At 35.5% G+C, this 18566-nt stretch overlaps 2 protein-coding genes and 1 long non-coding RNA gene across 3 annotated transcripts; 1 reads left to right on the plus strand and 2 right to left on the minus strand.

Moving 5' to 3' along the window:
* Nucleotides 1–239: 239 nt before the first annotated feature.
* LOC128127744 (uncharacterized) lies at nt 240–1688 on the minus strand. The gene has a single exon (XM_052766425.1). The coding sequence runs from the start codon at nt 1686–1688 to the stop codon at nt 240–242; it is 1449 nt and encodes a 482-aa protein (XP_052622385.1).
* Nucleotides 1689–3260: 1572 nt separating this feature from the next.
* On the minus strand, nt 3261–8696 carry LOC128125883 (disease resistance protein Roq1-like). The gene is made up of 4 exons (XM_052767086.1): nt 8601–8696; nt 5698–6252; nt 4191–5298; nt 3261–4097 (listed from the first exon to the last, which is right to left on the minus strand). Exons 2-4 carry the CDS (start codon nt 6186–6188, stop codon nt 3843–3845), a joined length of 1854 nt encoding a protein of 617 aa, XP_052623046.1. The 5' UTR covers nt 6189–6252; nt 8601–8696; the 3' UTR covers nt 3261–3842.
* A 6897-nt stretch (nt 8697–15593) lies between these two features.
* Nucleotides 15594–17676, plus strand: LOC128128057 (uncharacterized). The gene is made up of 3 exons (XR_008225657.1): nt 15594–15742; nt 16913–16997; nt 17378–17676. It is a non-coding gene; the product is annotated as an uncharacterized LOC128128057 (long non-coding RNA).
* Nucleotides 17677–18566: the final 890 nt, after the last annotated feature.

The raw sequence follows: 18566 nt of genomic DNA on the forward strand, positions 1-18566 counted from the left end.
ATATCATAAAGGCATAAACTAGTTTATCCGCTGCCTTTTTCCTCTTTCATTCTCCACGCCTTCATCATCAAGGTTCTCCCACACCATTTTTTCTAGACGAGCACTTGAACATTCAATGTGATCACTTTCCGGATTGATGTCCCATTTTTTGTTGGGTCCGACTTTGTAAGATTCTGAAAATCGGGACAAAAGTCTAATATTAGAGTGAATATACACAAGTTTATCCGCTCTTGGGCCATTTAAACGATTCCTTTTGATGCTCTGTATATGAGAGTATGTACTCCAATTCCTCTCAACTGAAGAGCTACTAATCGGTTGCGAGAGGATTCGTTTTGCCACGTCCGCCAAATCCGGAGTCTCCGCTCCATATGTTGCCCACCAGTCAATCGCATCATAGTCACCGCATCGGCCTGTGTCCCGGCCAATGAATAAATTCCTTTCTTCATGTGAAAGGTTGCAAATTGCTCTCTCAACTGTTTCTCTTCTTCTTCACTCTCCGAAATTTTTTCAAATGCTTTCAAAACACCAACAATTACTTCTCTGTCTTCGTTGGGAGGATTTCTTTTCATGCCTCCTGGTGCCAACTTTGCAAGGTAATGCTTGTCATAATATTTAGGATTTAAAGCAAATCCTAAACAATGGAGGGGGATAGTCATCTTGTCCCACCTTTCGAGCACAATTTCTTCAACTTTATTGTAATACATTGAGAATTTATTGTCCCTCATAGTCATAGCCTCTTTGATTTGACCCATCATATTGTCCATCCGTTCATATATTTCTGCCATTTTCGGACCTTCATCATCACAAAACTTTACCATGTAAAAGATAGGTTTTGTGACGGCCAAAATGTGAACAATATCATCCCAAAAATCTTCATCTTTAATTGTATCCGCCACTTTATTAGCAAGTAGCCGAGGGTGCTCATCCGCCTTGTTGACCCATTCCCGCCACGAGTTTACGACAATAGTAGTAGCAAGTGCTTCCCTACACTCGGTTAGTCTTTTCAACAATATGTAATGTGATGCAAATCGTGTTTGTGCAACCTTCAACAATTGCAATTTCGAGTTGTCTCTAAAGAAAGCTAAGGCGTGTGTGTGGTTTAAAAAAAACGTGACAATAACCTTTCCTCTATTATATGTATCGGTCAGCCAGTCAAATTGCTTCGCCATGTCTTTAAAAATCAAATTTAATGAATGTACACAACAAGGGGACCAGAAAATATGTTTGTATACCTTTTCTACTTCTCGTCCAGCCGCCTTGCAATTCGCCGCGTTATCGGTTACAACTTGAATAACACTACTTGGACCAATCTCCTCAATAGCTTGTCGAAGAAACTTAGCAATCTCCACCCCCGTCTTCTCAATCCCCGAAAAGGCCTCCGCATACATAAAAGTTGCACCACGTGAATTTTGTGCAATAACATTTATAAGCGGTTCATTTTTTATATTAGACCAACCATCCGAGATAACGGATACTCCTTGCGTTAACCACGTGTCTTTGACCGGATCAAGTTCTTTGCCCACATCTCTCACACATTGATCAAGCAACGAAGTTCTAACTTTTTCATATGAAGGTGGCTTGTAACCTTCCGGTGCTTTCTTAATAGCTTGAATCATTTCAATGAATTGTGGGTTCCGTAACACATTAAAGGGAATCCCATTAGCACACAAGCCTCGAAGTATCTTCATGTCAACCTCCTCTCTCTCTCGAGCATCTTAAATGCATCTTCAATCCTTCTTTTTGGAGCTGAGTTTTGTGAGAGCAACGAATTCTTCAATGATTTGGTAGCAACACCATTCTTTTCCGCTTCTTTCACCCTATTATATAGAACGTCATAATACGGGTTACTTTTAACAAGAACCGGACACCTTTTGATCTCAGCTGTTTTCCCTGCAGGAGGTCCAAAAAAATGAACATGGATTCTAGTATAAGAGCTGGTATATTTGCCTTTACAGTGGTTACAAGTCCAACGTTTAGAACCTCGACTATTCTTGTTGTTTCCTGTAACTTCTTCATATGTAACTTCTTCATGGAGTGGTTTTCCTGGATCTTTCTCAACACTGTTTTTTGGGGTTGTTTGTTGAACCTCATCATCAACATGGATTGTTGTTTGATCTTGGGTCTCACTAATATGAGTGCCTTCTGTTTCACTGTCGGAATGAGTTGGCTGAGACTCTGAAATTTTTTTTCTTCCAAATGCCATTCTTCACAATGGGATACACAATTTATAGTGGAAAGTGGAAATTGAAGACACAAAGCTGAAATGGAAATTGAGTTTGAAATTGAATGTCCGATACAAGATTACAAGGTCTATATATACTAATCTCAAAGATTTGCAATTAACACTTTTACAGTGTGAAATTAAAATTGAAAAGGCTAGGCATCAATGATCGATCCATAGTATCTGGCCGAGTCAACGATAGTAGAAATTGAAGAGGCTCTGTGAAACGCGGCCAAACTCCCGCCCAAATCGCCATTCAGCGATGCATAAAACCGGATCGACAGCAACAAATCGACTTCACGTACACTCTATGTTGACTTCAGGGACGTCCGATTTTGACTCCGGGTACGATCGATTTAGACTCTAAGAACGTAAATTGGTTCGATTGGGATCGCTATCAGGTACGATTTGGATCGCGATTGGGGTCGCCAGTTTCAATTTCGAGGTACGTACACATATCACGTATCGGACCGATTTTTAGTCGTTTGGGTACAGGGCGTTTCGGTACGTGATACGCCACTACTTTGACGTTTCTGGTAACTATGCTATGAGTTGTCAACGGATCTCATATATATATATATATATATATATATATATATATATATATATATATATATATATATATAGTCAAGATCAAATAAGAAGGAAATTTTTGATAGGAAGGTAAGAAGTTTTTTTTCTACATTTTTTTTTCGCGAACAAACAAAATGAATCATTAGATGATTCATTTGTAAGATGATTCACAAGAAAAAATTCTCAAAAAAACATCTCGATGATTCATTTATATAATGATTATGTTGTTATTCACTAAAATTATCATAAAAATGATTTTTTTCTTAATTTACTTAAAAATGAATCATAAAGATGTTTTTCTGGGAATTTTTTTCTTGTGAATCATCTTATAAATGAATCATCTAGTGATTCATTTATTTTGTTCGTAAAAAAAATATGTAGAAAAAATTCTTACCTTCCTACCAAAAAAATTTCTTACCGGATATATATATATATACACACACACACGGGACGGTTCACTTGAGATTAAAAAAAATAGAGATCTTAAGATTCAACCTCAACCACATATTTCTCATTTGCGCCTCTAACGATGTAGTGTACCGACAGCAGCAGGGTATGCCTAATCATAAATGATTATACATATATATCTATTCACAGACTCACAGACTGAGTAATCATATATGATTATGGCAGTGGTAGAAGAGGTGGTTGCAACGAAGTTGGCGGCGGTATAAGTGACAGAGGTAACAGTGGTGGGGTGTGTCAGAGATGGTGGTAGTGGTGGTGGCGGTTGTGCTGGTGGGGATGGTGGCAGAGAAGAAAGGAATGGGTGGCGATATATAATCATTTATGGTTATAACAGGCCTACCGCGCCGGTACGCCGGAGGGTTAGATTAAGATTAAAAATAAAATAAAAATATTGATATTCAACCTCAGCCACATAGATTAAAATATGTATGTTAAGCCCTACTTACCAAAATTAAAAACATACCAAAATAAAGTGCTATTGCTTCATGACACCAATGACGAGTGACATAACTATGTGCTCATAGCCGTATAACTACTTATAATTTCATCTCTGAATTAGGCAAGTAAGGTCGATAATTCTTCATCCACTTTGTTTTAATTTGTTATTTAGATAGAGTATAAGAATTACCTTATAACCCCTCCAAAGTCGTTTCTGCGAGATGTCATCCAATATCAGACAACAAAGGTTCTTTGGTGGAAAGTTAGTAGGAAATGGACTTGCAAGATCACCTCTCCAATCAATCCACCGGAGGTTTTTCAGGTTTGCAACCGAAGGAAGTTCTACTAGATCATAGCTATTGCATTCAAATCTTACTGCTTTAACCATGTCAAGTTCCTGTAATAGATGCAAAATGATATCAGGATTCTAGAACATCTTCCTTCTTCCAAACTATACATATATAACATGCATAGATAGCTTAATCATTACCTTCGTCGCATCCATAGCACAAATTTTTAGAACATCTTCCTTCTTCCAAACTCTACTATGTTTTTCTGGATTCTCAGGGTGTTCCCCTCTAACAATGTAGCGTCCCATTTCTTGCAACAAATCATGCATATCAAACCTTCCATCTGAAATTGTTATGAGCGCCTTTTCTAACAACACCTTTATGCCTATAACAGGGTAAAAACCACAAGCATCAAGCATTGCCATTATCCCTTCATTTTTATACTGACCTCTGAAGAAGCATGCAATATCAAGAAACAACTCTTTCTCAACCGGTGTAAGTCCATCAAAGCTGATCTGTAGCTTTTCCACAATATTTGTATCTGGGATCTCTTTCAATCTGGCTATTGCACTCCTCCACTCATTAATGTCTTTTCCACATAGAAAACAACCAAGAACTGTAAGTGCTAATGGGAGTCCACCAGCATAAGAAACCACACTTTTTGAAAGCAGCTCATAATCTTTTTTATGTTTGTGACCACATGGTGCATGCTTGCAAAAGAGCTCCATAGCCTCATCATCGTTTAACAAGCTAATATTGTGTATCTCATCTACTCTGGGCGCAGTAGTTGATATTACATGTACATCTCTTGTTGTGATTATTATTCGGCTTCCTTCACCGAACCAATCATGTGATCCAGCTAAAGCTTTTAATTGGTCAAGCTGATCGACATCATCAAGAACAATCAGCACCTTTCTATGGCATAACCTATGTTTTATCATGTGTTTTCCTTCCTCAACTCTCTCTACCTGCACTATCTTCTCTCTCAAAACACCATAAAGAATTTTTTGTTGCAATTCTTCTAACCCTTTCTTACTTGATTCCTCCCGGATATTTTCTAGAAAGCAACAACCATCAAACTTTCTAGATATTTCCTCATAAACAGAAGATGCAAGAGTAGTCTTACCACCACCTCCAACCCCCCATATTCCAATCATCCGCACACCACCTGAACCGATTTGTAACTTCGATTTCAAACTTTGCACACGAGACGCTATTCCAATAAGGTTGGCATTTGCGCTTGGACTTACTAGCTGCAACCTCTGTGAAATTTTTTCAACAATTTCTATGATAACCTTTGATTCATGCCTACATGTTGAAATTTGGACATACAACAATAATTAAAACATGCTCACATTACAATAGAGGTAAATTTGCTTTATGCTCCATGCTCCATTAAAATGAAGAAAAGGAGTATTAATCACCCTTTATATTTCTTAGAAGTTGTAAAGTCAATAGCACAAGTAGTTTGTAACTATTTTCTTAGGAAAAGCAAATGATATCAAATAGTTAAAATTAAAGCAAGATGGCTTTGTTGTTGTAAATTGAAGCAAGGGATTAAATACAGAATTAAAATTAGAATTAGAACTCAATTAAGTCTATAACAGTTCAGGTAGACCAGGATATGCTGGAGTTTTGGTTGAGGTTGCTGCTGATAGAGCACACATGATTTAAGCATAAACAGTGCAGAAAGAGAAAGAAGATTACCCGTTGGCAATGTGCTTTGGTTCCCATCCAGAAATGTTACTTGCATCCACAAGTGCTTTTCTCCATGATTCAACCTTGGTTTTGTTCTCCAACTCATGCTTAACAAATGCTTCTCCATATTTTTGTTTCTGTTTTCGAACTTCAGATGGATCAACGCCATAAAATATGGGTATAACTATTTGGCCTCTCGTATCTTTGCATTTCATGATATGTGCAAGTTCATCTAAGCACCATGAAGAATTTGCATAGTTTTCAGAGAATATGATGACGCCAATCTGTGACTCTTCTATAGCCTTCATAAGAGATGGATTGATCAATTCGCCCCGAGGAAGTGTCTCGTCGTCTTTGTAAGTGTATATCCCTTTTTGTACAAGAGCTGTGTAGAGATGATCCACAAACGTCTTGCGAGTATCTTCTCCTCTAAAACTTAGGAAAACATCATGATTCCATGATTGAGAAGAAAAGGCCGGAGATGATGATGAAGATGCCATTGGTATGTTGATTTGTTGTGAGAGAATGTATGCAGTTCCAGCACCTCAATGAAACAAACTATGTCTGTAGAAAGAGAGAGAGATGAGTTTCCAAGAAATTTCCAATTAATGAAAGCTCAAGAAATATCTCACCACTTGACATGTTGACTTGTTGAGATAGCTATAATATATACAAACACACACACCCACATATGGAGAGAGAGAGAGAGAGAGAGAGAGAGAGAGATTTGAGTTTCCAAAAGAATTCCAATTTCCCAAAAGCTTTAAAAAAAAAAAAGATGAATCGAGTTGATTTCAGATTGATGATATGCCAATATAAGCAAGGCACTTTATTTATTATCCACATTAGCAAAAACTTACATTTTATTCACCAAAATTACCCAATTTGTAATCTAAAACCTTATAAGATGATATTTGGCCCAAGTTGTTGTCATTTCATCCTCCACATCATTTTCTAAGTATACAAAACATGATGAGGAATAAAGTTCTACAATTCAAATTATCTTAAAGTTATTAGCATTATTATTGTTATTATGACTAATAATAAAAGGTTTAGATACTTATTTATGCAACGATGTTTTAACTTTTTTGGACCTCATGCAACATTGTTAATTTTAATACAAAATAGACAATAAAGTTTCATGTTAGTGCCAAAACATGCGTTATGATCTTCTAAATCGGTTACTTTTAATTTTTTGGCTCGTAAAAGAAATCCACCTCTCTATCTCTCTATCAAGGAAACGGTGCCATAAAAGTGTTCTTAAATTTAGTAGGAGGATTCATGGTGGGGAAACAAATAGTTGGTGGTACTAATTGATAGCAGGGCATCCCATAACTTTACTTTAATGAAATTTTAGTGGAAAAGGAGGGATTAGCAATCTCGAGTACCCTCCAATGGGAGTGGCGAGACGGTAGAAGGCGAAGGCGTGTGTAAATCCATAAAACTTTGGATGAAAGGGATCAAAATGCTAAACGATTTCTTCCCTTGTTGCTCGTTGGGTTGCATTGTCATGGTGATTCAATAGTTGGCTTCATTAGGTTCGATTCAAGTAAAATGGAAAACATAGGGAATGAAGTTCGAGTGGAGAAGTGAACATGTAACTTTGAGAGAGAGCACGTCGTTAAGGAGATCCTTGGTCTCATAAAAAAGTTTATGGAGGGACACTATGAAGAAACGATAGTATGTTCTAAGAGATCGGGGGTATTGGACGCATTTGATGAAGTATTTCAAATCCGCAAAGGGTTACCATCCGATCACGGACGTAAACATGGAATTGTATTGAAGGACATAAAAGAACCATTAAATATGCGTCCGTATTGATATCCTAATTTCAAAAATATGATGTAGAAAGATTAAAAGAAAGGCTGGTAACAGAGTTGTAAGAGGCGGAATGATTAAGTATAGATGGGGTGCTTTCTCGAGCCCATTTTTGCTAGTGAAAAAGAAGGATGGGTTTGGAGATTTTGCATCAATTATCCTTCTTTAAATAAATAGGTTCCCAATTCATATAATCGATGGATCATGCATTCATTATTTTCCTTTTGTACCACATCAAATAGATGATAATTGAGGAGGTGGTGACACTTGGTTTAGGCCTGAACAGTGAAAGTGAGTGTCAGTTTCAGCTTTTTTCGGGTTTGTTAGGAGTGCTGAGATGTGTGTGTGTATACAGATTAGAGAGGGGACGACCACTTTTTTTGTAAGAAACTTTTGGTGGGAGATAGAGAGTCAACCTCTCAGAAAGTTGACAAGTTCTTAGATACAACTAATTTCCTTCTTTTATCCGTTCTTATTCTTTTATCAATTTCTTTCTGCAATTTGCAATCAAATTGTATCAGACTCTTTACCTATATATACCAGCGTCATAATCCAGCATGTTTGTAGTTATCTATCAATTCCAACAAAGAACATCATCATGTGAATAATAAACAATTTCCTATAACTTACTATCATTATTCAACTAACGATGCCTAGAGTTTCAATTTGAAACACCCTATCATTCAACATATGTTAACAACAATCTATCATGTGCCTATGGTTTAGATATTATTTATGTTTTTGAAATAAGACTTGCATCATATCCCAATCCAAAAAGAGTATCTTTGATCTGATTACAATGTTATGCACTAATGATATAATCCCCAATTATCTGGTGCTTAATCCCTCCAATTACATACCCTTATAACATACAAATCAGCATATTAACTTCATTTAATTTAATCATCTAACAATAGAAATTAAAAACTTCACAACGTTTGACTAATTTGGGCCAAAATACGCTTCTCACATTCCAGATCGACATTTTTTAACTCGTTGATAATTTAATTAATACCTCATATAAAATTCATTAACACTTCAATTTCATTACCGATGACTTAAACTTCATCAAGTTATCAGTTTGAGGAACGTACCTCAAATTCTCAGCAATACCTAGTAGACTCCTTTTCTGCAGTCAACTTATTGGCAAGCTTATACGTACTTCAATTTTCATAGCGTTCTTCGTCTAGTTTTGGATCGATACCTTTCCTCTAGCGTTGACTTCTTTCTCTCAATTCTCTAGATCAGTTATCGAGGGGGTTAAATTAATGAGAAAGTAGTTATAATTTCCTTTATGTATTTACTCAAGTTATGGACTTTCAATATCTAGTCCCTAGATTTCTGTATTCAACGTTCTCGCCACCAGAACCTTAAAATTTGATAATATATCCTTAAAATTTTGTTTTGCCCTATCTATTGTGCTAATTTGTAAAATTATTTATCCTTATATTTACACCTCCAAATTTCATTATTTACTCCGGCTCCGAATTTTATAAAAACCAGTATAATTTGGAACCTTTTTTATTTAACTAGGAAAATTTTATGTTTTAGTTATCAGTTGAGACTTAATTTGTTTTATATCAAAATTTTATTTTTTTTATATAGTGCTTGATGTAATATGTAGTTTTGGTTCCTTTTGTTTACCAAAATTCTAAATTTTGATCCCAGTGTTGGCTTTTTTGCTATTAATGGTTCAGGATTTTTGGTAACACTAGCACGGTCATTCCAATTTTGCTATTAATGGTTCAGGAATTTTTTGTTATATATAGTCCTTCTACTTTAATTTTGTACATATTAGGCCCAAAACTATACAAATTTTGGCCATGGACCTCCCTGTTCATCGATTTTTATACATATTATACTTCCGGTCCCCCCAAATCAAATGTTGAAGCTCCGCCCCTGCAAAAAACAATTGAACGTGTATGCACATAAAAGAAACTTAAATGAACGAGCATAAATGAAAATAAACGAACAACACAAATGAACGTTTATGAATATAATTAAACGAACGAGACCATTGTTCATGTTCGTTCGTTTAACTAAACAAACGATAATTTTTGTTCAAATTATCATTTGTTTAGTTAAACGAACGAAAATGAACAATTGTCTCGTTCGTTTAATTATATTCATAAACGTTCATTTGTGTTGTTCATTTATTTTCATTTATGCTCGTTCATTTAAGTTTTTTTTATGTGCATACATGGTCAATTGTTTTTTATTACATTACTCTATTATATGTTTGTTTATGTTATATATGTTCAATTATGTTTGTTTGTTTCTGTTTGGTTATGTTTGTTTAGTATGTTCACAAACATGAACAAGAAAACATGTTCGTTTGTTCGGCTAACTTAAATGAACATGACCATGAACAAACCCTCATTTGTATTTGTTCAATTCGTTTACAGTACTAAACACCGTTAGTGACCTTTGAGACTATTACCATCCGTTAAGCTTAATTACTAACATTATGAAAAGACTAAAATGCCCTCAAGCTGTAACACCGTAAATTTCAAACAATTTTTCGCATTTTATAAAAACCATAATTCATTCAATATTCATAAAACATCAAAGTTTGAAACTCAATTTATGCCATATAAAAATCCCAAGATCTCATAACATAAAAATCCCGTGTGTGTGTACTGATCAAGTCGGCGCCTTCCCACGGTCATCACTAGTACCTGAAACAAATAACACCATACACTGTAAGCACAAAGCTTAGTGAGTTCCCCAAAATACCACATATAACACATATTAGCCACTCGAGACTATAACTTTGTGGGTCCGTGCACCCAAACTCTGTGAACCCTCAGGTTCTAACTCTGTAAACATGCACAACATAAATCACATAGAATAATGCAGTGCAACACATAACACATATATAGCATACAAACAGTGCATCACATAACTCTAGTTACCTACTCAAGGTAAAGTATAGTGAGAAGACTCACCTCGCGTATCTCGATAACTCGCAAATCCTTGAAATCACTCGTGCTCGATCCCCCGAGCTATAATCCTCCTATAATACAATATATCTCTAATTAACACTTTCACAACTAAGGTTGACTAACCCTATCAATTCAACACTGGTCGACTCTGGTCAACGGTCAACTTTGACCGGACTCGGCGAGTGCACCAAAGCGACTCGGCGAGTCTATACGTGTTCACTGACTCCCTCAGATCCTCTCTTGACACGTCGAGTACTTCCCTAACTCGACGAGTTCCACCTGGCATGAATCGCGAGGCCACCACGACTCAACTCGCCGAGTCTCAAGAACAACTCGACGAGTTCCGGCTTGACTCAGCCCCATACTGACTCTCCTGACTCACTGGGCCATCCCCCAACCCGGCGAGTCTACTCGCTGAACACTTTACGTGAAACCCCAACCCTACTCGCCGAGTCTCAAGAACAACTCGGTGAGTTCATGCCATGCACAAACTCTATTGACCTTTTGAGGTCAGATCTGCTTTCCCAAACCATAGATCTGGCCTTCCCAAGCATGAATGTCACGTAAAGTTTGAAACTTGATGCTTGTATAACCCCCCACAAGGCATCAAAAGGAGATTTGGTCCCAAAAATAACCACCTAGGTCCAATGACTCCATAATAACCCAAAAAGCTCCAAGGGTTAGGGTCTCTGGACCTCTTTGAGTCCAGATCCAAGGCACAAACTCGAAGAGGGACCATTTGCTTCACATAATCACTCTCTAAAGGGGTTATAAAACCCTAACTCTAAAGATCAACTCTAAAATTGAAGGAGATTCGAATCATTACCTCAAAATGAAGCCTCTGGACTCTGGATCTGCTGGAATCCCACCTCCTCCTTGCTCTTGCCACCTTCTTCTTGCTAAACAAGGAATACAAAGGCCCAAAAGTGACTTCCTCTCTCCCAAAACGAATTAGCTCTCTTAGGGTTCTCTCAAGGGACTGGTAGCCGCAATGCGAGGCTATAAGTGCCCTTAAATAGGCTCCAAACCCGAGGAATTAGGGTTTCATTAAACAGCATGGACTCGCCGAGTCCAGACGCGAACTCACGTCCAAAACCGCGATCCTACTCGGCGAGTTTGAGCTCCAATTCGCCGAGTCTCCTCACAAAATACCAAAAAAAAAACATAAGAATGAATAATACCTGGGAATCCGGGCTGTTACACAAGCTATATTATGGAAGAAGGTAGATATTGTTTTCTTCTTCCTAACAACATTCATTCACACCTCTCAACACCACCATAGGATTTGATCATTTCCTTTATTATCCACCTCTCGGTTAAGCTCCACTAAAGGCATGTCGACATCACCACTAACATGCCAACCTCTTTTGTCGATATCAACAACGGTCACTGCTGCGCCATCTATGACTCAACATGGTCTTCACCAAAACCAAACTTGTCGACCCCAATCACATTCTCCATGTTTTCAATCGATCGATTCATCAAATTGATACTACTCAAACCCTAAAATCTTTCTTTATTCTCACTACGCTTCTCTATAACTCCAGTTAGTCAAGACATGATAGTATTATGTTGTGGAAAATGATTAGAACCAAGGTTCTAAAAGGTGTGAGGTGTGGCGTGGCGGCAAGGCCGAGCCTCAAGCTTAACGAGTTACGGCGAGCCATGGCGTTTTTCAAGGCGTGATGTAAGGCGGCGATTTTGTATTAATTTATAATTATATTACCACATATATATATATATATATATATATATATATATATATATATCAAATATAACAAGTTTTTAGAAGTGTTACATCAACAAATAATAACCAAAAGTTAACAAAAACACAATACTTGTATGTCCGATTAGAAAAGGTATAAAAAAAGAGCAAAAAAAGTGTCTCAAACGAAAAAACATGCGACATAACACGATCTTTGGTGTTGAGCACTTGATGGCCATGTAAGATCATAAAATTGGAAACTTTATGGTCAACGACATCATTGTGGACTTAGATTTTGAAATTGGACTTAAGGGCTTAAGGATTAAGCTCTTAATGAGTGGATTGGCAGTCAGTTGTGTACGTTGGGCGTACAAGGCGTACGACGTGCGTACACAATCAACAAGCATGTGCCTGGTCAACCATTGAGTACGCTAGACATACAGATGAGTACGCTGGGCATACTCAGTTGGGTTGACTTAGTTGACTTTTTGGAATTTTGAGTTTTACCTGAATTTGAACAAGTTTGATCTAAGGGGATTTTGGGTATTTTGGATTATGTTTAAGAATTGGTCATTCGGATGGATAGGTGACCTATAGAGGGGTGTTCTCAACCAACCTTGGGCTTTAACTTTTGTTGACTCCGTTGACCGTCGACTTTTGACCAAGTTTGACTTTAGGTCAAACTTGAGGGTTTTAACTGGTGAATAAGATTTTATATGGTTCTGATGTTAGTGGATCTGTGGGAGCAAGCAGTGTATCAGGGAGCGTATCACAATGTTCTCCGGTTCCTTCATTTCAGGTGAGCTTCACCTCATTGTACCGTAGGTCGAAGGCACCAATGTCAACCCACTAGTTCTGGTTATATGTTAATAGAAGGATGCCTTACGGACTGTATATAGTCATGTAGGATAGACTGAGGACTCTTGGTCTAGGCTCTCTCACATGTTCCTTGTTTCGTTGTGGTTCTAGAGTAGGACCACATGTCCGGGTGGCTATCTTACCTCTGAGTATATATGGTTATCTATTCTTGGTGCGGTAATATTTAGTATGTTGCTATGTTGTAGTGACCTGCTAGATCTGTATCCTTGTATCGAGTATGTTACTATACTGTAGTGATCTGTTAGATCTATATCTTGGTGTGTAGGATGTTGTTATGTTGTAGTGATATGTTAAATCTGTATCCTAGTATGTAGGATGTTCCTATGCTGAAGTGATCTGTTAAATTGGTATCCTAGTATGTAAGATGCTGCTATGCTATAGTAATCTGTTAGATCTGTATCCTGATATATATGATGTTGTTATGCTGAAGTGATCTGCTCGTTTGCTATGCTAAAAGACTATTATTTAAATAGGAAAAAATGGTGAGGTAGGTAAGGTAAGGTGAGGGGGTGGGGTTGGGGGTGTATTTATTTAAGTAAATAAAAAAAATCATGGGCAAAATAGTCTTTTTAGGTAAGACATGGATCAAACACGTAAAAAAAAAAAACAAACAGTAGGGACCTTTCGAGCTAAAAAACAAGTTAGGGACCAAACACGCAAATTACCCTAAACCATAGGGACCATTGGTGTAATTTACTCTAAAATTAATTTTCGGTGATTTTCGATTCGATCTTCAACGATAGATGATTTTAGTAGCTTGAGACATTCTGAAAGTAATTATGAATATGATATCTTTAATATACATTATAAACATAAGATTACACACAATTGGTCCTTAATACATAGCGGTTCGTGGTGGTTTGACCATCGAACACTTACTAATTTTTACCAATTGTTACAACAGCTGCCACACAGTGGCAACCCTTGCCCACGTCGTGGCGGTCCAATAAAATATATGTGCTTTTATTTAATCCCACACTGTGGGCATCCTTGCACCATGTCGTGCCACAGGTTTTCCCCCAAAACTCCATCTTTACCTCCTAAAAATACAAAGCTAAACTAGTCTTGAACACGGGTGGTATAAAGGTCATGATTTCTGATCAATATACTTACACAACACTCATAGATGGGCTATCCAAAGCAAAGAGATTGGAAGATTCAAATATGGTTTTAGAAGATATGTATATTACTTTTTTTGTGGCAGATTTTTGTGATGATTAGGAAATTTGTGAGGTAGTGCTGGTTGTGATCGTGGCAAAAAGAGCAATACGGTGGTGGTGTATGGCTACATGATGGGGATTTGGAGACCCTAAAAGCGTTTCAGGTAGCTTCTATTTAAATAATCAATGAACCAGATAACTGTCTTATTTGAAATAATATTATTTTATGTTCAAATCATGGTTTCTACATGTCTCCTACTCAACTATAAATAGAACCTTATACTTTGGAATTTTCAAGTACTCTTTTTTTAGATACTAGATCCAAAAATTGATCCGCTCTCGCCTCTCTCCTAATCTTTCTATGGTTCTTGTGTTGTGGGTGTGAACCATTAGAGGCTCGCACACAAATAGAGCTTGTTTTCAAAGATAATTCTAGATTGCTTTGTTGGAATCAAAGATTTGTTTACAATAACAAATAAAAGGTATGCAATTTTGTGAATTTTGCTTTCCATTAGGGTTTAGAAGATTTGATGTTCAATAATATGTTGCTTAAATAGTGTTATGACCTAGATCAAAGTAGGTTGCACGTACCCTTAAGAATATAATGATTTTTCCGTATTATTACATGTAAAACCTATCAATATCTTATATAAGTTAACAATGACAAAAATATGATTAAAGTCACCAGATACATTCCTCGTTTGATATGGTCCTAAAACATAAGATTTCATGAATATAGCATATAACATCCTAAAAGGAAACCTATTATAACTTTTCAGATGGTAAAAGTAATATGATTATTTGTTACATGTTTTTTATTCATTTGGTGATGATATTACTAGCTTATTAAAAAAATCTATTATCACAATGTTTTTTCAATCTTATTCATACAACAAGGAACAATGCCCAAATTATTCATAAATAAATTTCATTAAAGTATATTTCTGGTATACCCGAAAATACCCAACCCGAATCATCAACCCGGATACCCGAACTATAAGACCCGAATTGTAAATAGTTCATGTTTCGGTTCATATTATTTTATGAAAAAACTCAAATTACCCGAAGCTCGAAAATTACCCAATCAATAGACCTAATTAGCAGTAGTGATTAGTAGTAGATACTAGATAATAAGCAATAAAGAAAAGATAAAACAAGGGAAAATTAGTCCTATGCTAAAAGCATAACATCTAAACTGTTAGATTTAACAATGCAGGGACCACCGGTGGTAACAAAACCCTCCATAGGGATCACTAATTCACCCATGACAAAAAGCGAATAGTAGGACCAAAAGCGCTATTTGGCAAAACTATAAGGACCAAAAATGTGTTTTACTCTAAAATGAATTAAATATATATTAAATAACGGAAATATGACCAGATCTCGTAAAAACGAGCAAGTTCAAGTAAAGCGAAAGATGGAAGAAGGAGAATTCATGAAGTAAATCAGTGAATTGAAAATCATAGTACAGTCGATTTAAGTATATGACTTGTAATATTGAGGAGAAATCATTCTGGGTTGAACTGGGAGCCGATTTATTAGTCGAGGTACGTTGATTATATATGTAAAGTTTGCTTAAGTTGTGTTAAATTAATGGTTGTAAGATGTTTAGTTGTTGGGATGTAAGCTAAATCAAGACATAGAACTAACTTAGAAGAAAGTTGAGTTGAGATTGTGTTTCCTGACCTAATTTTGTCAATTTCTCGATTAAAATGGGTAATGGTGATTTGAGTGAATTAGGCAATGTTAAGTAATGAAATTGAGAATATTATATATTATGCTAAAACTATGGGATGATGTCAACTTAAGTAAAAAAGAATCAACTAAATGATGAGGTGACGTATTGTGTTGCAGGTTTTCCATATCTCAGTTACTTGCAACAATATAATTTCTTCCTTTAATTTGATAACATCAAAAAGATTGGCGTCCCACATTGACACAAGCTCACCAGATCTTTCAATTGCCTCAGCTACTGCATAATTGCGGGTTCTTTTTCCCCAGCAAAAGTAACCTGATTTTTAAGCACCATATTTCTAACCCAAGCTCTCTTAAAATCCTTCTCCACTCCATTTATATTGATAGATAAGCACTTTAACATTGTTTCTTAAAGACAGCATTCTTTTTCATTTATATTGGATTCAGTGAGTTTTGATCCCCAGACACTTCAAATACTCTTTCTTTTACTTGCCCTGAAAACATCTCCTGCTTACACTTTTTTCCTTTGAGGTTGTGAATGTTCTTCATTTTGCTTTCCTTATTTTACAAACTTTTCTGTTTGGACCAACTTTATCTTTTTTGCTCATAATTAGACAGGTTATTGTAATTACTTTTAAAAACAAGTAAGAAAGCATTGAGTCAATATTAGTAACATAATCAACCATTCAATGTTACATTCCTATAACACTATTAGTTACCAAAATATAAGCATATCTAGTAAGTAAGACAAGAGAATAAAAGAATGGCATCAATTAGTAGAAATGCTATATATAGTTATAATGTTTTGCTGGAGATGAGATTGAATTCAATACCTAGACAATGCCTCTGTAGTACGTACATTAAGTTTCAATTTGGCTTAAGAAAGGGAGGGCTTGAATTGAGATACACTTTCAGATGGATTAGTCTTTAGTGGAATGTCTTTGAGCATTCTTTTTGTTATAATTAAGTAGGTTATATTATAAAACAGAGCAACAAATGAAAATTTTCAATTCATGTATCAGGTGAAAACATTGCAAATAGGCATCTGGCGAATGTCAAAGATTTGGTGATAGCTTCAAGAATGAAAAATCCATTTTAATTGGGAAGGTAATTTCTTGCAAGATATATCATGGTTATTAATTTTTAAATATGCTGACCACTGGGCTTTGAAAATTCTTCATGTTAAATACTTTACTGTAGGTTATACACACATTTTAGCTATCCAAAACATTCTAATTTTGTAGGGTTTTTTTTATCATTATATTTATGTTGGTCCAACCTACAGAACGTGAAAAAGCTTTTATGTATTCATTATCTCTTGTGTTATGATGCTTTCCTTGTTTCTGTAATTTTAGTTTTTCCCTTGGTCCAACCCTTTTGTATTATGTGTTTTGAGGGTATATATATATATATATATATATATATATATATATATATATATATAATGACTAACCTTGCCCTTTACTTTATTTGATTTGTTTGTTTAGGTCATTGAAGATGCATCATTATATTCCAAACCATGTTACAGGTCATTTTTTTTTAACTCGAGTGGGTGAGTTTTTCTATGTGAACCTTGTAAAATTGAAAAACACCATGTCTTGTATACACCACACTTTAATAAAATAATCAAATAAACAAACCGAATGTTTCCTGTAATTTAGGGAACCCAAGTGTCAAAGATATAACATAAACTTTGGGGGCTACTTTGTGGACTTTAAGAATCATATGTGAGGTAACATATTCACAAGTTCATGTATCATTTAATGTAGTTTTTTAAATTCACAAGTTCCTGTATCATTCCTGACTTTAATACATAAAAATAGTAATATAGTTTTAAAATAATGTGATTCAGGAGATTGTAAGTATTAGATTACACTTTGAATAAGTTTTAAAATAAAAAAATATATATATTTTAGGTATTTCTGTAAATCATTAAATTTCAAAATCAAGTTTATAATCTTTAATTATGATAAGTCTTAAAACCATCATATATATTGTTTTTGTGGGCAAATGCATTTACGTGTGACATGGGGAATTGATTTAGCCAAAAATCACTTTCTTTGATTGAGAGAATTAAAAAGAAAAATAGCCCATGACCAAATCAATACAATTATGTGGATACAAATCAAACATTGACTTCCATGTCTTATTTTGGTCAATGGAAAAGTAAATATAAATAGACTATAAGCATGCAGTCTTGTCTTGTGGAAACAAATTTTCAATTGACTTCCAAGTCTCCCATCACAATAACTTGTTTCATCACATCACATGCATGGGCAACTTAGTCATCATATTTGTAACTTGTAAATTTTCTGTAATAAATTAAAATTTTATTTTCATAAACACTCCACAAAATGCAATGTCAAGTCTTGTACCCTTCTCCAGCATACTGTTAGGAACAAGCTAAAAAATCAAAAATTAAAATATGTTTCCTTTCCTTGACACATTAACATTGTTACATCAAATAATACTAAAAACAACTTGTTCTGTCGTATCTAGTTTTTTAAATCGTTGAAACCAAAAATCATTTTTATAATATAGAACAATAATTTACAAAAATTTATAATCTATCTTTGATTTCTCAAACACATAAATGCTTGTTTGTCAATATATATTGTGCTTTTTTCAATTCATAAATTGTTAAAGACTTGTGACCAAGTAATTACGTGTGCTATG

Source organism: Lactuca sativa, chromosome 8, assembly GCF_002870075.4.
Source record: "Lactuca sativa cultivar Salinas chromosome 8, Lsat_Salinas_v11, whole genome shotgun sequence".
Taxonomy (NCBI): Eukaryota; Viridiplantae; Streptophyta; class Magnoliopsida; order Asterales; family Asteraceae; genus Lactuca; species Lactuca sativa.